This window comes from Armigeres subalbatus, chromosome 3, assembly GCF_024139115.2.
Source record: "Armigeres subalbatus isolate Guangzhou_Male chromosome 3, GZ_Asu_2, whole genome shotgun sequence".
NCBI classification, from domain to species: domain Eukaryota; kingdom Metazoa; phylum Arthropoda; class Insecta; order Diptera; family Culicidae; genus Armigeres; species Armigeres subalbatus.
In genome coordinates, this window is record NC_085141.1 from 232,971,847 (window position 1) to 232,992,637 (window position 20,791).

General features: G+C 37.9%; 2 protein-coding genes across 8 annotated transcripts in view; both read left to right on the forward strand.

The window, feature by feature from the left end:
* Positions 1-7,038, forward strand: part of LOC134220845 (ras-related protein Rab-23) — a 239,425-nt gene extending 232,387 nt beyond the window's left edge. For 3 of the 6 annotated variants that reach the window (XM_062699992.1, XM_062699994.1, XM_062699993.1), the window contains one exon: positions 4,549-7,038. In XM_062699992.1, the coding sequence (XP_062555976.1) occupies positions 5,014-5,685 (672 nt within the window). In that variant the 5' untranslated portion in view covers positions 4,549-5,013 and the 3' untranslated portion in view covers positions 5,686-7,038. Of the gene's footprint in view, positions 1-2,861; positions 2,880-2,911; positions 3,806-3,908; positions 3,929-4,548 lie in introns of those variants that run through there. The other 3 variants (XM_062699997.1, XM_062699995.1, XM_062699996.1) reach the window with 3 other exon arrangements.
* LOC134220846 (protein yippee-like) overlaps positions 1-20,791 on the forward strand; it is a 385,579-nt gene that overhangs the window by 232,364 nt on the left and 132,424 nt on the right. The gene's annotated exons all lie outside the window — the stretch shown is intronic.

Here is a 20,791-nt window from a genome sequence, read left to right on the forward strand (position 1 = left end):
TTCCTCAAGTGAATCCCTCCGGAAGTTTCTCAACGGAATTCATCCGGAAGTACCTCAAAGAAATTCCTCTGAAAGGTCTACAAAGGATTTCCTCAGGAATTTCTACAAAGGAATTCGTCCAGAAGTCCCTCAAAGGAATTCGTTCGGTAGTTCCTCAAAGGAATTTCTCAAGAAGATCCTCCGGAAGTTCCTCAAAGGAATTCCTCCGGAACTCCCTCAAAGGAATTACTTTCTTAAGAAGTTCCTTCAAGAATTCATTTGAAAATTCTGGACGCTCCAAAGGAGATTTGTCAGGAAGTACCTCCAGGAATTCTCATGGACGCTTCTCCAGACATCCTTCAAGAATTCCTTCGGAAAATCCTCCAGCAGTTCCTCCGAAAATTCCTCCTTCCCCATAAAAACTATAAATTAAAGAAAAATAAAAGTTGTAATAGGTATAAAATTTCCCCCAACAATGCAAAATTTTCATTAACGTTAGAATTTACTCCAAAATCCCAATGGCATTATTTTCATTTTTGTGCGACGCATTTCGCATTTTTTTGCTAGAAACCATCTTAATGCTGTAGTTGTGAGTAGGTCGCCATCCAATGGTTTCTATTAATAGATTTCTAAGAAATGAGATTAAATGCTGCATGATTGTTCAATTTTCATACGGCTGCCCGCCGATTTTTATTTTCGGCGGCAACGGCGAGGAAAATCAAATCCGGAAGCCAGCCGTCTTAAATTCTAAAATGGCGCCAAACACTGATTTCCGGCTTCCACTCAATGTGCCCGTTACGTTAACACCAATTTCCAGCTTCCAGTCATCGAGCTCATTTTAGTCATTTTAGCAAACCGGAAGTCGGCCATCTTGATTTTCAAAACAATGCCAAATTCCAATTTCCGGCTTCCACTCATCGAGCCCATTTCTACCTGATGAACTTATAATACTAATATAAAATATCACGAAAATAAAGTATATAAAAAAAATCAGATGTCGGCCATCTTGAATTTCAAAATGGCGCCAAACACCAATTTCCGGCTTCCATTCGTCGAGCCCATTCCGGTAATACCTACTTAGTTTCTAAGTTTTTGTCAATCAAATAGACTGAGAAATTTATCACTTATTAGTAAATTCTTCTAAGTCTTTTCTATTGAAAAGGACTATTTTACAAGGATTTTCGAATTTACGCGGTTTTTACACGTTTTTTTACGAGGTACGTATCCCCCTCGTAAAAAACCTGGGTGTAGATCGAAATAAAATACAATATTCGAATATAAACTGAAAATTTGACGGGACATTAGGGTGGCTCAAAAAACACTTCAAATTTTTTGATGGGCCGCCCTCTTATTCGGTTCTATTTAATGCTCTACTGATGTTCTGGACAAAATTTCAGCCAAATCGGTCAACGTTTGGGCGGTGCTAAACTCGTTGGAAGTTTATATGCAGAAATGTATGCAGAAACATCCAAAAACAGTGATTTGCAGTTGGACGGCACAATTTACGATAAAGAACCATGATACTCATTCAGTTCTTGTAGAATTAAATACAGAATGTTATGCTGAAAACCGCGAGAAGATTAGAGTTTATTACGCAAAGATATAAGCATTTTACTGGAGTGCTGTGGGGGTGAATTTATTTCTTTTCAAAGGAAAGAAACGAAATTTGCTCAAACCCCACTTCAGAGAAATGCTAATAACTTAGCCGGACATATTCTAATCTTCTCGCGGTTTTCTGCATAACATTTTGTATTAAATTCTCCAAGATCTGAATAAGTACCATAGTTCTTCATTGTAAGTTGTGTAGTCCAGCTGCAATTTACTGTTTTTGGATGTTTCTGCATACATTTTTCCATATAAACTTCCAACGAGTTTAGCACCGCCCAAACGTTGACCGATTTGGCTGAAATTTTGTCCAGAGCATCAGGGCATCAAATAGAACCGAATAAGAACCGAAAATTGAAAAAAGTTTTTCCCATACTAATTTGAGCCACCCTACGGGACATACAATGTTTTAAGGTCACTCCTGACGGAATCCAAGTTTCAAAGTGCTCGCGTTTTCGGGAGCACACCACTCGGTACGGAAGCAACGAACAACTGTCATTTTTGTTAATTTAGTTTTGCTCCGTCGCAGCATGCGTGAAAAAATAAAAATGACAGTTGTTTCCGTATCGAGTGGTGTGCCCCCGAAAACGCGAGCACTTTGAATCTTGGATTCCGTCAGGAGTGACCTTCAATGCCTAGGGCTGAATGTCTCCTTAATGAAGACAATAAAAAAAATGTTAAATGCACTTCCTATCACAGCACACTACGATCCATTATGAACCCTGATTGTTGACAAGGGAAAATCCTGGGAAATATTAATATTTTATTTCGCGTTTTCCGGGAAGTCCATTCCCCCTACTTTTATCCCATCTCCAAATGGGTTGATAGGTATGAACAATTTAAAACAAAAACATTGCTGTATATTTGATTCAACACTCAGATCGACAGATTGGAAAGAAATCGATTGTATTGGAATTTCTGATGAATATTATCGTTTAAAAGCGATTAATTTTCGCTCGAATATTACGGTATTCATATTGGGCTCTTCCTTAGCCGTGCGTGGCTACAAAATAAAAGACCATGCTGAATGTGGCTGGGTCTAGGAAATTTTCGGGTTGAACAATTTCTCGACTTCCCTAGGCTTCAAAGTAACATCGTGTTAGCCTTATGATATCGTTTGTTTGACCCATAAGTGTTGAGTCCTATCCTGCATCGCTTTTTGAGTATCACTGCTACATAAACCTTAATTCTCTTTTGAGTATTCATAAAAGCTGAAGAAAAGCATCGAAATTGTTTTAAGCTACCTTTAACGATTCTAACATCTAATCGCAATCATGTTTCTAAAAACATCTCACGTAAGTAACGTTCAAATATTCATAATACTTGATCCAACATAAAGAAGGATAGCGAGCGCATCAGTAGAATGGATCCATAAATTTATTCATGCCCGCCAGATCCCTCGGGGAAAATCACAGCCATGTGACATCAAGATATGAAACGCCATTCCGTCGTTTGACGCATGCATGCCAAATAAGCTTTCATTCTGGTGTCTGTCCCGGACCCCCAACCCAACCTTTCTGGCGGCTGTATTATCGCATCCATCACACAACAACAACAACAATCGATCGAACGCGCATTTCTTCGTGACTCTAAGGCATGGCGATGAACTATAGTCACTTGACTGCTGTAGTGTGGCGGATAGAACGACCTTACCAGCAGGCATTGTAACCAGTACTGTTATTCATGTTCTATTATTATCTAGTGCTTTTGAAAATAAAAATACAATCTGGCCTATTTTTTAATCGATCAAAGCTATCAATTTCTGCTAAGCTTGATTTGAATCTCCTGCTCCTCAAAATTTTCATTTGCTATGTGACTTTATTCTCGATAAAACCAAAAAATGAAATTCGTTTTCATCGTTCTATCCGCCAGACTAACGTGAAGTGGCACGTAGTTCGCTTGTCATGGTTTGTTGCTATACAGTCATTATTCACTTTCTCCTCAGCACACCGGTACACACCACGCTACTCCCGGTATTATTAAAGCGCAATAATTGTGCGGCATGTTCTTACATTTTTTGCGACCATCCATACCGCATCATATGGCGGGCCGCAGATTTAAGCGTGACCGTTATCGTAGGTATTTTTTGCTATGATGTTCGCAAATATAAAAAAAAAATCATGCAAAACAAAGCTGCTTCGCGGTATACATGCCTTAGTTATGAAATCGATAATCGACCGCCGTCGTTATTGTCGGCACTGCATAAATACAAACGGCTAATGTAAGTACTGAACGATATGGATCAGCTCTATTCCAGCAACACTTGGTTTGTTGGATTTTCTCGGGAATGGTTAGCAGACCCGCCTATAGACTTGAAACGATTTGACGTTGGTACAATAGAAAGGTGATTGAAATATTTACGAATAGCTTTGTATGTCGCTCCAATCGGAAGGTTGTTAAAGAGTTGTGTTATTCCACGTTAATTTGATATGTCAACTACTAGAATGCCATCGTCGTTTTAACTAGAATTTTCTCAGCTCTTCTTATACTTCGATACGATGATGACCTCCCCAATAAAGAATCGGGTAACAGAAAAATACTCGTTGATGAAAATCGATGAGTGATATCTCAGTTTTGACAGAACAAATGAAATGAGTTATCAATTCGACATGGAATAACTTCCCTGCTAAGTGATGATTCTACGTTTATTCATACATTCCAGCCCCAACTCTGTGACGAGTGACTTGTCGTGTTACACGGGTGTTTTATTTTTAGTACTCGGACTATGGGCTTCTTTATTATTAGCATTGCGTATTTATTTTCTGTTCTTTCGGTTTGATTTTGTTTGTACATATATTTCCTTTGCTAATCGGATGGTGGTTTCGTTTCGGACGTTATGCTTTTATTTTCTATTTTCCCTTTGATTTCATATTTAGTTTTACAAAAGATATTTGTTTTATCATTTTTACGTCGATCTACCGACTGCGATCATAATTTAGTAATTTGTTTCATTTGGATTTGCAGGTGGCCCAAGTCTAGTACTGACTTAGAACCAAGAACAAACGTACCCAAGTCCCGGCACTGTCCCTTGGGGTTGCGATGATATGACAGACACTGAAACGCAATGCTAGGATAGTACATAGGGACACTAGAACTTGAGCCCCATTGGTAAGACTGTTCAAAATTGTTTGCTGCCAGCGTACGAGGCAGACGGCAGGTCGGCGTTCCGGCGAAATATGGGTAACGCGTGACGATATCCCAGGGGGCGACATCGCGTGACATGCAGAGTGGACGAATCACGACCATGACTAGAGAGATTTCCACGCGTAGATTTAGAGAATTTGAATTGCTCACGAACAATGGCCCACCGCGGCTAGGTGATTAAGAGTTTCAAACGCGAACGATGGTTAATGACCTGGTAGAATAGTTTGCAGTAACGGTTTGGTTACGAGATTTAGAGTGAGGGTGGAACATTAGATAGCATTCATCATGCTGGAAGAAGAGTTAGAGATTGCGCTGAAGGTGATTGTGGTCGGCAACGGAGGCGTCGGCAAGACTTCAATGGTGCAACGGTACTGCAAGGGTATCTACACTAAGGATTACAAGAAAACGATAGGCGTGGATTTTCTGGAACGACAGATCGAGCTCGATGGTGAAGATATTCGTATCATGTTGTGGGATACGGCCGGGCAGGAGGAGTTCGATGCAATTACGAAAGCTTATTACCGAGGGGCGCAGGCGTGCGTGCTGACTTTTAGCACAACAGATAGGGCCTCCTTCGAGGCGATCCGCGAATGGAAAGTGAAGGTGGAAAACGAGTGCAGTGAAATTCCGACCGTGCTAGTCCAGAACAAAATTGACCTCATGGATAAGGCCGTGGTGTCGTTTGACGAGGCCGAGGCGTTGGCGCAGTCACTTGGCTGCCGGCTGATACGGACCTCGGTGAAGGAAGACGTCAACGTGGCCAGTGTGTTCCGCTATCTGGCCAACAAGTGCCACCAGCAGATGAAGCAGCAGTACAGTGCCGCGACACCGATCACGCAGCCAACGATCAGTGCATTTAGTCCCACTTTCCAGTCGAAAGCCACCAACAACACCATCCAACTAACAAGGCCATCCGTTAAACGAAAACCACTGCAGAAGAGGTGTGGAATTTTTTAAACCGTACCGGGAGATTCCATAGCCGCACATAGTAAGAAGTATGTAGAAACGATGATGATAATGATAGCAATTGTTTATTTATCTGCGAGCTAATTTTCTTCGGTCTGCCAGCTTTTCTCAGGCACGGTGACACTGGTTGTGCTCTCTTGTTAATAATTGTTAAATTGCACGTCGGAAATAAGTGGAGAGATTGTTAGTAATGTGTAGGTATTTTCATGTACTTATATTATGTTTTAATTGTAGGAACCGAAGCTGGAGACAGAGGTAGTTAGGGTTTATATGAAATTTGTGCCGCTCAAACGAATCTTAACAAAGACGTAGATATGTAAGATTGATTGGATAAAAGAAGAATGTTAGTGTTAGGATAATATCTGTGAGAGATGCGGTCATTTCGAGAGTTTGTGAGTTGTGTTATGTGATTATGTTTAGAGGTGGAAAATCAATCATGATTTTTCAAATAAGCTTAATTAATGGACCATTTAAAGGTTTGCTCAAACATTATAAATTTTCCCATATGCTTTCTTGGATCATTCGCACTAGTTGTCACTTATATCTAATTATGATTATGTGAAAGAGTTTTCAAGATAGCTACTTAAAAATCTAGGAACCACTTGTAGGGAGCATAAGATTGAGTAATTTCAGCAAAATTAATGTTTATATGCTTGCTCGCATACTACTTCTCAATGACGAATCCGATTTACATCAAAAGGTGCATTAATTATGTTTATGAATGAGTTTGAGTAAGCTATTTTCTGCGTCTTTTTCAAATTTTTCGTTTTTTTAACCTTTGATCGTGGTAAAGCTCGTTGCGTAAAACCAAAGGTTTGAAGTAAAAATAAACTGTGTCCGTTTTGATTTTTTATAAACATGATGGTTACTAGTGCCGCAACAATTTATCAAATTAACTTTAAATAACGAATATTGTGGCATTTACCACAAATGAAAGCAGTGACTTCTTCTTGCTATTTAGGACTGCTAGTGGAAAGGAATACAGTGTTGACCCGATTTAGTCACTCCCCGATTTGGATTACATTGTTATCTGGCGTTCTGATATAATTGAAAAAATCGTTGAAATACTTTTTCGGATGTTGTAGGCCGTCCAAACTCAGCGAGCTTGGTAGTCATATGGCTACTGCTTCTGCCTCATACGCAGGAGGTCGTGGGTTCAATCCCAGGTCCGTTCCATTCTCCTACTTTGTATCTTTCTCTTTATTTCTCATGTTCTAGCAATCGCTAGAACTGGAAATGGACTTCCATACCGTTTCCATTACTATTCCTATACCTTCAACTTGAGTATTCTAACAGTAATCTGCTAGAATTGGAAATGAACTATAGAGCTCGTTTCCTACATCCAATTAGAAATTCCATCAGTTACCTTCTCCTATCTATCACATTGGCAGCTCGTTAACCAAGACGGACCTCTGCCTCTCCAACCTAACCCAGAAATTCCAACAAATTCCGAATGAACTCGTGGCAAGTGCAGAGGTATATTCGGCTTGCAGTGGGCGAGTGATTGCATCATCATTTCCTCCCCCTTCCCTACATTGACTTGCATTCTGACGTGGCAGGCGCCAGTATGACCGAACAAATGAGATCACCAGTACTTGTACATTGAAGATGTGTGCTAGTCCCAAGCAAACAACTGTTGGTTCCCTGTGCAAGAACAGCTGATCTGGTCATAATGGAGTAGCAACTACGAGCAGTCAATCAAGCTCAAGCTCAAGCTCAAGCTCTGTTGTAGGCCGTCCAAACTGTTCTGGAGTACATATCCTGGAATGTAGCAAGAAATATGTTCTAAGCAAAGATATATGGCCAAAAATATCTAAGTAATCATAGGACATAAATTGATCGTGTTTTGAATAAACATAAACTATTTCAAGGTCTCCAAAACGCCCTGGACTTCAGAACATGTAATATACCCGATCAACCGAGCCCTAAACGACGTATTCTTGCGTCGTTGAACATCTTAGTAGGTGCATTTAGCCGATAGGATTTCGCTCATTACTTATACACGCTAGGAATAGGCCTTTTAGTTTCTCCAAAACGTCCTTGAGTTTAAAACAGTTCAGTAAATGTGATCTACACGATCATCCAAGTTCTGAATGACGTATCCGTGCATCGTTGAACCTCCCAGCAGGTCTATTGAGCCGATAGTATTTCACTCATTATGTTTACAAGCTACTACAGGCCTTTTCGGTTCTTCAACACGTCGTGGAGTTCAGAATAAGTAATCTAGTTGATCAACCAAGTCTTGAACAATGTACCTGTGTATCGCTAAAGATCCCAGCAGGTTCGTCGAGCCGATATAATGGTACTTATTACTTTTACAAGCTACTAAAAGCCCGTTCTGTTCTCCAAAACGTCCTCGAGTTCCAAACCTGCGATCTGCCCAATCAACCAAGTCCTTAATGATATATCTGTGCATCACTGAACATTCCAGCAGTTATATCGACCTGGTAGGATATCAATTTATTGTCGCGCTTTGTATCCCCAGTCAACATTTTGGTACCTATATCTCTTGATATAGGTTATTATATAAGAACCAACTTTATCGTATATAATGCACAGATTGGCTATATACGTACCAAAGTGGAGGCGATATAGGTACATATGAGTTTTGTTATACGATTTTTTTCCGACATCATGAGAACAGTATTACGATTGTACATAAAAATATAAAAAAATAAAAAATCTTACCAGCACCAAGTCTCGAACATTCAATTTTTGGATTTGCAGGCGGATACTCTACCACTGCACCATACTGCACATCTTGAACTGATTCGGATTTTTGTCCAACATAAACTACACAATTTTTATCTTTACGTCTGCTTGAAACTTCAACAAGCCGTTTGGACTGAAGTGATTTCAATTGTATTACGATTCACATAGGCATTCATTCGCACTCATATAGGATATTGCAAGAAGTATAAGTCATTACGAGTTTTTATTCACACAATTACAATTGATTTTCACTACGGTAAAAATTATCGTATACGATGCATTCAATACAACATCCTTTGACAATAATCTGACAAAGTTTGATATACAATGCGATTCAGATTTTTGATAGACGCAAATGCGACTTTATTTGCTGTTTGTTATACGATATGTGGTTTACTGGGTCATAGGGGCGTAGCTGCTATGATCGATTTCTCTTCATCGATTTTTTCATCTTATCAATGCAACGAATTTCTGCCTTTTACCTTAGATTTTATTGTTTGGGACGATAAAGGATAGTTGCAGATTGCACCAGCAGCCACATTCATGGTTGTAATTTAGAAATAAGTTGAGTTAAAAACGAAACAAATAATCGATGAAGAGAAATCGATCAATACAGTTACACCCCTATGATCCTAAGCGCGATAATCTATCCAATGGTCCAACTTATGAATTATGTTAGATATGATATCCCAGTGAGTTCATTTAGCTTATATGACTTCAATCATCACTTGTACTAGCCATTGCAGACCTTTACGGTTGGCTAAAATATCCTGGAAGTCGTATTGTTTTACGTAATCATCCAAGTCCGTTATACGCCTCAACAAAGAATTCTGGAGCCAAATTGCTCGATACAAATACCTATTTAGTTATTGCATCTAGTAGATATCTTGATCTTAACTAAAAATCATTTTGGAGGACCTTGGACATTTTCTTCTTCTTCTTTTTCTATGGCTTTACATTCCAACTGGAACTTGGCCGGCTTTTCATCTTAGACAAGACCGGATCTAACTCAAAATCTCCGAATTGGCAATCCAACGCCTATGCTCGCAAGGCTAACTGGCAACCCCTTGAACATCTTGTGCTCATGGAAATTACGATCCTATGCTTTTTGAACTGGATTTGGTACATACTGAGGATGAGGACATTGCAAAAGTCATGATTGATCTAGCAGATACTTTGAACTGAACTCGAAAACGTTTTGGAGTACCTTGAACATCTCTAATTCAAGAAAATTGAGTTTGCATGGTGCACACATTCTTGTTGAACCAGGTTGAGTACATATCGATGTTGAACAGATTGCAAAAAGCCTTGGTTTTCCGGTAGACTTTTTGGAGTACCTTGAATATCACGTATTTGAGAAAATTGGATTGAGCATGTGCCTTTGGAATTGGATTCGGTATATGTCGATGATGAAAACATTGCATAAGCCTTAGTTGATCTGGTAGATACCGTGGGCTGAAATCAAGAACGCTTTGGAGAACCTTGAGCATCTCGTATTCCAGAAAACTGGTCACTGTCTCAACGATCAAAATGATTAAACTTGATTGAGTGTTTAGATCTATTAAACAATGTGATATATGATCCAAATATTTCAGATTCATCTGCCTGCTGCCAGAAGCAAAATCTTCCCAAGGTTTTGGATATCTAGGTCTTTAGCGTTTAGTCAAACCTGACCTACCATATTTTTCCTGAGTTGCCGATATCCTAATGAACATTTTTGCTGAAGAAACTGGAGACCACAGCCGATCTAAAACGCTAGGCATATCGTCTCGAAGATCAAATATTTTCGAATTTATTGCTAAGTTATCAACGGATGCCACCTTATCTTAGGAAACGTTCATAAATTTCGTCACGCTTTTAGTGGAAGGGAGAGGTTTTTTAAAAGTGTGACTACTTATATTTTTTTTTGGAAGTTTCACACAAAAAGTGGGACAATGAGGAAAGAGGGATTGAAAATGGTTATTATTTATTGGCGTAACATAATTTATGGACATTCTCTTGATGTACTCCTTACTTTCCAGGAACCTCAACCAGTCACAATTGATGATAAATATACATTTCCTATGTCTTTTCACTAACCACCCACTATCATGTTCACGTGTTTACGTTTATGTACAGTCCCTTAGCAGTTAAAAATGTTAGAACCTGAAAATCTTACATTTTCCCAGCAATAGGGTAAATCACTACTTGGGCCTATGGACCCGGTTCCCGGCTCACTGCACAGAAAACTGATGATTTATACTGTTTGGAAGCCGTAGGTTAATGATTGATAATTTTTAAAAAGTCTCCCATTTATTTTTCGCAATACTCAATATTTTTCAATCACTTATTTTACTCCTAATTGATCCAATTGTAGAAAACAAAAATGTAGAATTTAAAATTCGCTCTCCGATGCCACACCACTGAGCCAGAGTGAATCTTTCCACTTTTACAAAACGGTATCATCGAATAAACACTTACCTGAAAATCGTCACAGTGCTCGATACAACCATTGCTTGAAGCTGTTAATCACCACACCATAATTCTAAACACAAGCACTTCAATTATTCCTATTTGTTCGTTTTACTAGAACTTATTTAAACATATTAGAATACATTTTAAAATGTATTCTCAAACCGAACAAAAATTCTCCTCTGCCCAAAAACTTCTAGCCGCACCGTGCTGCCAAAAAACCAGGATTATGAAAATGATGCTTCATCGTTAATAGGAAAATTGTGTAATACGTTGACGCTATCATGTTATTTATAATTCTCTCGATTTCAAAAGGTGGAAAAAATATTGTTTTTAAGTATTTGGAAGAAATTTGGATGAGTAAATATATCTTCTCAACCAAATAAAAATGATTATGAATAATACCATCTGGCATCTCGTTGTCGTGGAACGTGCATATTTTTGTTTACGTCGCATTTTCTACCGTCCCGAGAGAGAATGAGAGTTAAATTTTGAGAGATTGAGTGAAATTTTGCTTAGGCCGGGAACTGGGTTTTATGTATGCCGGAATGGCAATGGCTATGACTGAAATGAGTGCTGCACCTCGTTAATTTAAATCAAATAAAAGCTTTTTTGAACGATGTTTAGCACGAATAGCTATTTTTTAAGCAGAAGTGAACCCCAATGCAGTAATTATACAGACCACAAAATTCAGCAAAAGTTGCTTCCTGTCATAAATATCAATTAAATAATGCAGTCGTACGCATGTTAGGCCGGGAATGGGGTAAGAAACCCTATATCATTTTTACTAAAATTGTAGCTGAAAAAATCGCCAAAGAAAATTATTCCGATTCTATCACTGTTCCGATTTTATCGACTGAAACTCTCGGACCGTGTTGATAAAAACCGAACATATCTGTAACAAGAAAAGTTATGTGCTATGGCTATGCTAAGTTATGTGAGAGGTTAAAATTGCACTTTAGGGTGATGGTTTCCGTTATTTCCACCAATTCACATTTATTTGCCTTCATTTGAATGCATAGCAGCAGTTTTTGAAAAAAAAATCGATTTTGATTTTATTTTCCAAGGGGCTGCCCTTGGGGGAAAAAAAACACAGCTTTTTAAATAACTCCGGAGCGTTCAATAACTGTTCAACTCACTTGACCTTCAAAACGTAGCATTAGGTGCCCGCCAGAGTAGACGCGACGTGCGATGCGACGCGACTCACGTAAAAGAATAACCATAATTATCAACAGGCTGTCAAATTGCACTGTCGCGTCGCATCGCACGTTGCGTTTACTCTGGCTTGCCCCTTAAGGTAATTATGCAATGAATGTGGTGAATATCTTATTCACCACATGTTTTTCTACTTCCAAATACACTGATCCCACATATCGGTATCAACATTTCAAAAGGGCGAAACTGCTTTTGAAAACAAGAGCTTCTCACGTCGCTGGTAGGCTAATTTGAGCCCACCCACGCAATCCAACGCCACTGATGGAAGCAGCGAATCCTCTTCTATCAATCAATGGTGCTGGATGTTGTGGGTGGGCTCAAATAAGGCCACCAGCGACGCAAGAAGCTCTTGTTTACAAAAGCAGTTTCGCCCTTTTGAAATGTTGATGCCGATATATGGGTCACATTGTAACAATAATTAGTCACTCCAATTCAAGACAAAATTTTCAAAACGACTTATCTGCTTTTGTAAACAAAGATTCAAACGACGATTTGACGAATCTGATAGCTCTCCCACGCAAACCAACACCATCAACAGGTAGCGGAATCCTTCACCTACCTATTGATGGTGTTGGTTTGCGTGGGAGAGCTATCAGATTTGTCAAATCGTCGTTTGAATCTTTGTTTACAAAAGCAGATAAGTCGTTTTGAAAATTTTGTCTTGAATTTGCATGTTGCTTAAATGGAAATCTCGCTTAACTTTTCAAAAGGACCTAAGTACTATTGTTTTCATGAAGTAATTTGAGTGCTGCAATCAAAACCCTTCGTGATGTTCTGTTGATTGCGCTATTCAAATAAATTCATGAAAAAAATGTTACCTAGGTCCTTTTGAAAAGTTAAGCGAGAAATGACTCACATTAGTGTGTGACCTATGATTATGGGGTCAGTGTATAAAAGCCCAAATTAGACTTAATAATTTTCATACAGTGCTGAAATTTAAGTCCTCTTTAAGTCGATTGTTCAGCATAAGTGAGCAAATCTGCTACAAATTGTTTTAGCCTAATGCGCGTTACGGTTCTCCCAGCTCGTGCTCTTGGAAAATTACTGGAAAAAGCACGTGGTTTCCAAGATGGCCGATTTCTGACTTTGTGGTATAATCACCTTAATTATAATTGTCAGGTCAAATCGATATATCATCATTGGGGAACTGTAGATGAAGCGTTGAAATCAAATAATGAGGTCACCCGCTTAAACACGCTTTGCCGATCCATGACAGCTACGTGTAGGCCATAGTTTGTACGTCGAAATGTTAGTTTGTTTTTTTCTTGATTGATGATTGAGATTTTTACTTTTTTTTTATTTAAAAAGATGTTTAATTTTGATACACATAGTTAAGTTTGCCATTTTAAGGTGTTTTTATGAGATATTGCTAAAAAATATTCGGCTGCCGGTGGGACTTGAACCTACACTATTCCACGGACGTATTTCCAACAGCTGCCCTTGCGAGAAGTTGTTCCAAAACCACAGAGCCGGATTTAGCGGTGTCCGGGGGGGGGGGGCGTGTAGTATTTGAACATTTTTTTCCATTTGTAAACTATTGTTTTGATTTTGTTTTTAGCGAAGAGATGAATCTCAAATTGACCTTTCCCGTCAAAATTTTTCATTCGCTCTGTCGATTCTTTGGGTTATTTAAGGTCAACTTTCCCAAAGAACCCATATTTTTTAAGCCTCTAACTATTTTTAAAATCGGAAAAGTGCTGTTTTTATTAGATTGGCTCCATTTTTTATGCTTGACGTAGTGTTTAGAATAACTACGTTCACTATAAGTAAGAAAAGAAGGAAATCATCATTAGTAGACGGTAACGTTTACTCGCTGACAAATGTGATGATGATTCTGAAAATAAACAGAAAAGAAGCACTAGCGCAACATTAGGAAATTGGACACTTTAGTGATACTCATGTTAGACTGCTATCAGAAATCAAGGAGGGTTTAATCCTTGATCCCAAACTAAGAAAAACTCTACAGGGGCAGGAGTTTTACTATTTGCAGTCGGGAAGCACCTAGGAGGTTGTAAGGAAGGATTGTTGTAGTATTTACTTATTGACTTACCGACAATTTCATATGCACTAAGGAATTGGAAATTGGGGAAAGCTTTCGTTGGGTCAGGATTACCCTGTAGCTGGCAATGTTACATCTTACACTTACTTATATGAAATATTAACCAAATATTTAAAAAAAATTGACACTTTATGTACTAAACTTTAAAGCACACAAAAAACAGTTTTTGAAAATTGCGAAGTGTACTAACAAAATGATTAAACTCTTTATTATAGTGTCTTTTTTTAAATGAATATTAAGTTCAACAATGCTCACATGTCCATGGCAGATAATTGAAAAAAGCGGAAAAGAAATTACCCAAATTCTGCCCTGATTTAAATCCCGAACAAGATATAAACTTCAATAAGTAACGCTCTAACTCTAAATTTTCTGTGGTTACCAGAAGAGAAGATCATGAGAAGAAACTGTTTCAAATTGTTAAGAAATTGATGAGACAGTGATTAACAAGTGTCAAAATAAGTTTACTCTTGCAAGATGATAACGTGTAAAAGTTATATGATTGGAAAAACGATGATAACATTGTTTTATCTCATCGTGAACGTTTTTAAAAACATAAAATGCATATTTTCGGAGCATATCTATTGATTGTCAAGCGGGACCCTTCTTAGCCTAGCGGTACGATGCGCGGCTGTAAAGCAAAACCATGATGAGGTTGGCTGGGTTCGATTCCAGATGCCGGTATAGGCGACTTTCGGTTTGGAAATGGTCTCGACTTCCTCGGGCATAACAGTGTTAGCCTTATGATATACGAATGCAAAAATGCCAAAAAACTGATTTTAAAAATCGATCAATGTGAATTTGGATTCTTTCCAATTTTCCTCGTTCGGTTGTGGCAATTTATCAGTGCGTAAAAATGTATAGTTCAGTGTATTCCCATTTTTTTCCGTTAAAACCAAGAAGAACTTTCAGCGGATACTCCGACGAATTTTCCGTTGAAATCCCGAATAAATTTTAGTGAAAATATGCAAGAATTTTCAGTGAATATTTTGAAAAATTTAAGTGCAGATCCCGAAAAATTTTCAGAAGAAATTCCAGAGAATAAAAAATAAAAATTAAAAAAAAAAAGATTTTTTTTTATTGAAATCAAATTTTGGAATGAGAAAGAGCCGTTTGACCGAAAGCCATATGGTCGAAGACCACAAAGCTGCAAGCAGTTTGGCCGAATTTGTCATTGTCATTGATAAAACCATTAGCACCATTAGGCCACCTGGCCGAAAGTTATTTAGCTGAAAATCTCATTTTGCTGAAAAAATCGTAGCTCATTTTATCGAAATGGTCGTTTGGCAGAAGGGCCATTTAGCCGAATACGTTCGACATTTATGACATATGTCTTATTCAGCAAATTGCATTTGCGGTGGAATGACAAGTACTGTTGAACGAAATTTTCTGCTGTATGTCCATTTCGGCCGAATGGCCCATTCCACCAATTTTTTTTCCAAACGGCTTGTTTGGTCAAATTATCTCTTCAATCAAATTTTCGGCCAAACGTCGGCCGTTATTTGGCTGAATATGTCGTTTAGCTGAAACCCGTCCGGCTGAAACGGGCATACTGCCGAACCAGTCATTTGGTTGGAAAATTTGTCGGAATAGGTCATTTGGCCTAGAATGTTAACCATTTGGCCGAAATGGTCGTTTGGCAGAAAGAGCCTTTGGCTAAAAACGTAATTTGACTGAAATGGACATTTTTAAGTGATGAACTGTGTAAATAACTCAAAAATCACTATAATAAAGAATAAAAAAAGAAATGGACATACGGCCGAAAAAGTCGTTCGGCGCATTGTAATTTGAGGTCTCAGACTAGAATTACTGAGACATCATTCATGTTAACGAACGGCTTTGAGAGTTCGTTGTGCATCGCACATGCCACACCATCCCCCTATGGAAATGAATGGCTTCTATTATATCTCACAAAAATTTGGATACAGAATATCAATAGCAAAAGTATGTTTGATTACAATTTATATTATGAAAACGAATTATGCATCGGAGGGATACTTCTATGATCTATGCTCCTATGATCTATCATTCCTATCCCCTTGGCATTTTTTTTCAAAAGGAAAAAATGTTACAACTTGAGTCATCTAGACTCCTGTGCTTCGGACTTCTTTTCACCATTTTATATTATTATTTGGTATTTTGAATTTAACAATCTATTGCTTTCTCTTGCCAGTAAGCTGCATGACCTAAATTAATATCTAAATTTACATTTGTTTTTTGAATTTGTTCTCTTGATTTTGTTTTTAAAAATTATAATAAATTTTTCTTCATAAATTATTATGGAAGTATTTCTAGGAATAGTAGAGCAGATTTTTTATTTTTATATCAATGTATGAAAAAATGATGTCATTGCTAGCACTTTTAATTACCTTGATTTTGAAGTAAAGTATTTTTTTGCATTTGAATTTGTTGGATGTAGATTGCAAGTTCGTGTCCTGTCACGGTCGCCATGCAGTAAGTTTACCGATCACTGACTGTTATCGAAAATAACTCACTTGTTTTCAGGTTAACGTTCGAAATAATAATAAATAATAATAAATTTCAAGTACATATTTACCTACGGGAGACAGTCGAAGCCAGTTAATTGGAGAAGGCACTGAAATGTGTGCATTCTATTCTGTGCATTCATTCTAGTCTAGTCTACACATACACAGCCATCACTTAAATATTCCTGGAAAAGTATTTGATCCACAATACCTATAACTTTTCTTGCCATTATTAATGTTTTCAGCTGATAAGTGATATGACACATGGGCCAAACCTACTGTACAGTACTGAATACAATTTTCAAAATTGTTTCAAAATATGACTTTCATCACTTTTATGTGGTTTCAACCTTCATCATAAAACGGTGAATATAATTTATGAATGACCGTGATGTGCTGGTATGTAAGCCTAGGTTCAAGCGCCTTTGTTCGCTCACTGAAAACATAGACAATTTAACCTTCCGGGGCTAGCATGGTCCTTGATCATTAACGCAGTCCTACCGCTCTTGTACACGACAATCTTGCTTATTTTGAAGGTGTTGTACTTTTTACAATGGAGCAAGTCCCGGAAGGTAAAACATGGCATAGAAAACAACTCACAATGTTTGTAAAATCATAGGGTATAAGAGTGAAGAGGGTATGATGAATTGATTTTAAATCGCTAAAATGAAACTTTAATATTTGCGAACTAATGCGTAATCGACCTTGGTTCTCTTACTAATCTTTTGTCGCCTTTACCATCAGCTACTCATCTATTATCAATTTGAACCAATTTCGAGATTGCGATCCTCAAAGAGTGTGTATCTGAGATGAAATTTTTTGACAAACCTCAGATGCAAATTTATTCCATTTTCAGAATGTACACGCTAAAAATGAACTACTCAAAATTGAGTCGAATCCGACTCATTTTCATTAAAAACGGAACAACTCAAAATTTGAGTAATATATACTACTTCAATAAAATAATGATTTCGCGAAAGTTAAGCTTGGTCTTCCATCAATTTTTAATACGACAGATGTGAATCAAGTTTATCTATCTATCTAAGTGCATTTTACGACAAACAGACTCCTAGTTTAAGTGCAATCATCATTTTATTGAAGTAGTATCTTTTACTCAAATTTTGAGTTGTTCCGTTTTTAATGAAAATGAGTCGGATTCGACTCAATTTTGAGTAGTTCATTTTTAGCGTGTATGCAAGTTTGTCGGATATCCAGATTTGTTTGTTTGAAATCAGCGTCAGGATCCAAAAAATAACCTGGGAGAACCGCCAAAATGTATGGCACCAAATGGTCGTAGTGAAATGCAATGACAGCAGCTCTCCGTGGATGCGTGTGCACGCCACTGAAATCTTACAAGAAGAATCTATCTACAAGGATTTTTTTTGTTCTATCTTTTCTCATTTCACGGCACATTTGTTTTGATTAAACAAATCTTTATTTTGACGGGAAAATTATTTTCGTGAAGACAAAACATGTCCACCATCTATCGCTCGTTCGGCCGAACTGGTCCTTTGGCTGAAAAAGTCGTTATGCCGAATAGGTCATTTGGTCGAAATACTCGATAGGCTGAAAAGACCATTTGGTCGAAATGTTATTTATCCGAACGGGTCAACATTTTTGATCATATTACCCGTTCAGCAAATGACATTTTCGGCTGTACGACCTGTTCGGCCAAATAACATTTAACTTTTTTTTCGACCGAATTACCAGTTCAGTCGTATATTTACCCGTAATGCTGGGTAGATGCCTTTACGTGGTGTGTTACGGGGTAAGATCTACCACGGTTACATTGCCAGCTACAGGCAAATCCTGACCCCTCGAATACCTTCCTCATCATCCAACTCCATGGTACTTATGAGGGTGTCGCTAAGTCGGTGGCCTCTCGTTAAGTAAGTACCACATCAACACTTCCTTCATCTCCCTAGTTACGGTGAAGATGGGCGTGGCCAGGAGTAGTAATCCTCATGCTTTTGTTATTTTTGTTTAAGACTGGAATCAAGGACCACTCCCCTTCTTGATTTCTGATGGCATTCTAGATAAGGATCTCAAAAGTAAAACATGAGTATCACTAATGTCCAATCTACGAATTACACCGTAACAATGCTAATGCTAAAATTACCAGTTCAGTCGTATATCGCTTTCTCTACTAAGCTGCGAAGGACCTCCGTCGTCCTCCGTAGCTTAACGGGTACTGATGAAACCAAATTTCCAGCACCAGGTACGTAGCCGAACTCTCGCCAAACGTGAAAATGGATCATGCATATGCATAAGCGGATATACCCATCTTATGTATGCTTTCTTCGAAAGAATTGCGTCTTTTCAATTCTATTATCGACCGGAAAACAACAACAAAGCAAAATTATGAAAAATGTTCTATATGCCAAATGACCCTCCCTTTTGACGTGAGCATGGCAAATAGGAGATGACAAATTTCGGGAAATGGTGTATTCTGGCGAATGGCTCTCTGGGAATTGTCCATTCTCGCAAAAAGCCTTCTGGTAAATAACATACAACCGAAAAAGTTTACCTAGCTGTTATTCCTCTTGAAGCATGCCCAGATAATATTTGATTTTTTTTAAGATCAGTGCATCGCTATTGAAATCACAAACTAAACTAATTTGAGGTTTCGCTTGAAAACATCTACCCAACCGTGTCGAGTAAAAATAATTGAAACTAGTTCAATCAAACCAATGGAAATCTTAAACTCTTTCACTCATTCCTCGACCGCATCTCTCTTTAGATATTAATTATCGTGCCTGTCAGTCAGCCAGTGTGAATGAATGTGTAATTTGCCGTAACTAGCGCTAGGAAGAATATTCACGTAATGAATGTAACAGGAGGAGCAAAAAAAAAGTTTCAGTCAGGGAGATAATGAAAAAAGTAATGAGAAGCAGGAATAGGAAAAAAAACCTTGTGAATAAATGCAAATGATAACGATGTTAATAAAAAAACATAAAAATGATATAACTGAAGCTTTAGTTCACCCACGTGTTTTGTTGTCTTCCTCTTGGTAAGGGCTCTTCACTTCCAAACCCTTTACTTATAATCAGTAGTTGCATATTTCCACTTCGTAGATGAAAGAAAAAAGTAACGGCGCAAAAAAAGATGGGGGAGTGAATCACGCAATCGCGAAGTGCAGCATTTGTTTTGCCTACATCAATGTTGCAGCATCCGAAAGGGAAACCGGCACTCGGCTCCAATAGGATTACAGTACCAGCGAAAGTTGATAATAGTCGCCGTAATATGCTGTTTTTGTTGTTTCGCGAACCTCAGCCCAGGTGGTTGAGAAAGCCGTTTTTATCGCGGATCCAATTTACTACCTTTCGCTGTCGACAATGTACTATGGGATAGTGGACTGGCAAAAATTAGGAAATTATGAGGTGTTAGATTTATTGAGCGACTGTAAAGACTGTTTTGTTCTTGTAAAATTGAAGAAGAATAATCAAATCAAAAAAAAAATATAATAATTTTGTCACTTTGCTGTACGAAAGAATCTCACAGTGCAGTGCTTTAAATCGTTTTGTGTACTCGTTGGTTTGACATGCCTTTTGTACAGCTTTGTGTGAATTTTCTTTTTGGTTAGTTGCCATAATTTGATGTTTTTCATATGTGTTATTATGTTCCATAACACAATATAAAATATATCCGTATAATCACAGTAATAATTAGGTGCGACGTTTTTTTTGTTCCATCTAATCCCCTTCAAACGTGTGTACGGTTTGTACATTGATACATGGTTGTTTTGATTTATGTTTTTGCGTGATTCACTTTCACAGATATTTGGAGAAACTGAAAAGTGCTTAATTAGAGAGACGAACATAACTAATGATATGATCTTTCGCACCTGTTGCCCCGGTGTAAATATAAATTGGCTGAAATAGTATTTCTGTTAAATGAAATGAGTAATGATAAAGCTTTTAGTATTTAATGCATATATCAGCTTACGGTTACAAAGGAATGAATAGAAAGCGATTACTTCGAATCACAAGCCCTTTTCTATCTACAACAAAACAATGATGGGATTGGGATAGGAATACTCTGTTGCGTTGTTTCCGAGTTCAACAGAGTTGTAAATATGTCATCAAGAAATCCTTGAGGTAATGTATTTCTTTTATTTGTTAGCGATTTTCCGGCTCGTTTGAAATGAAGAAAACTAATGTACGTTGACAATTAAAAA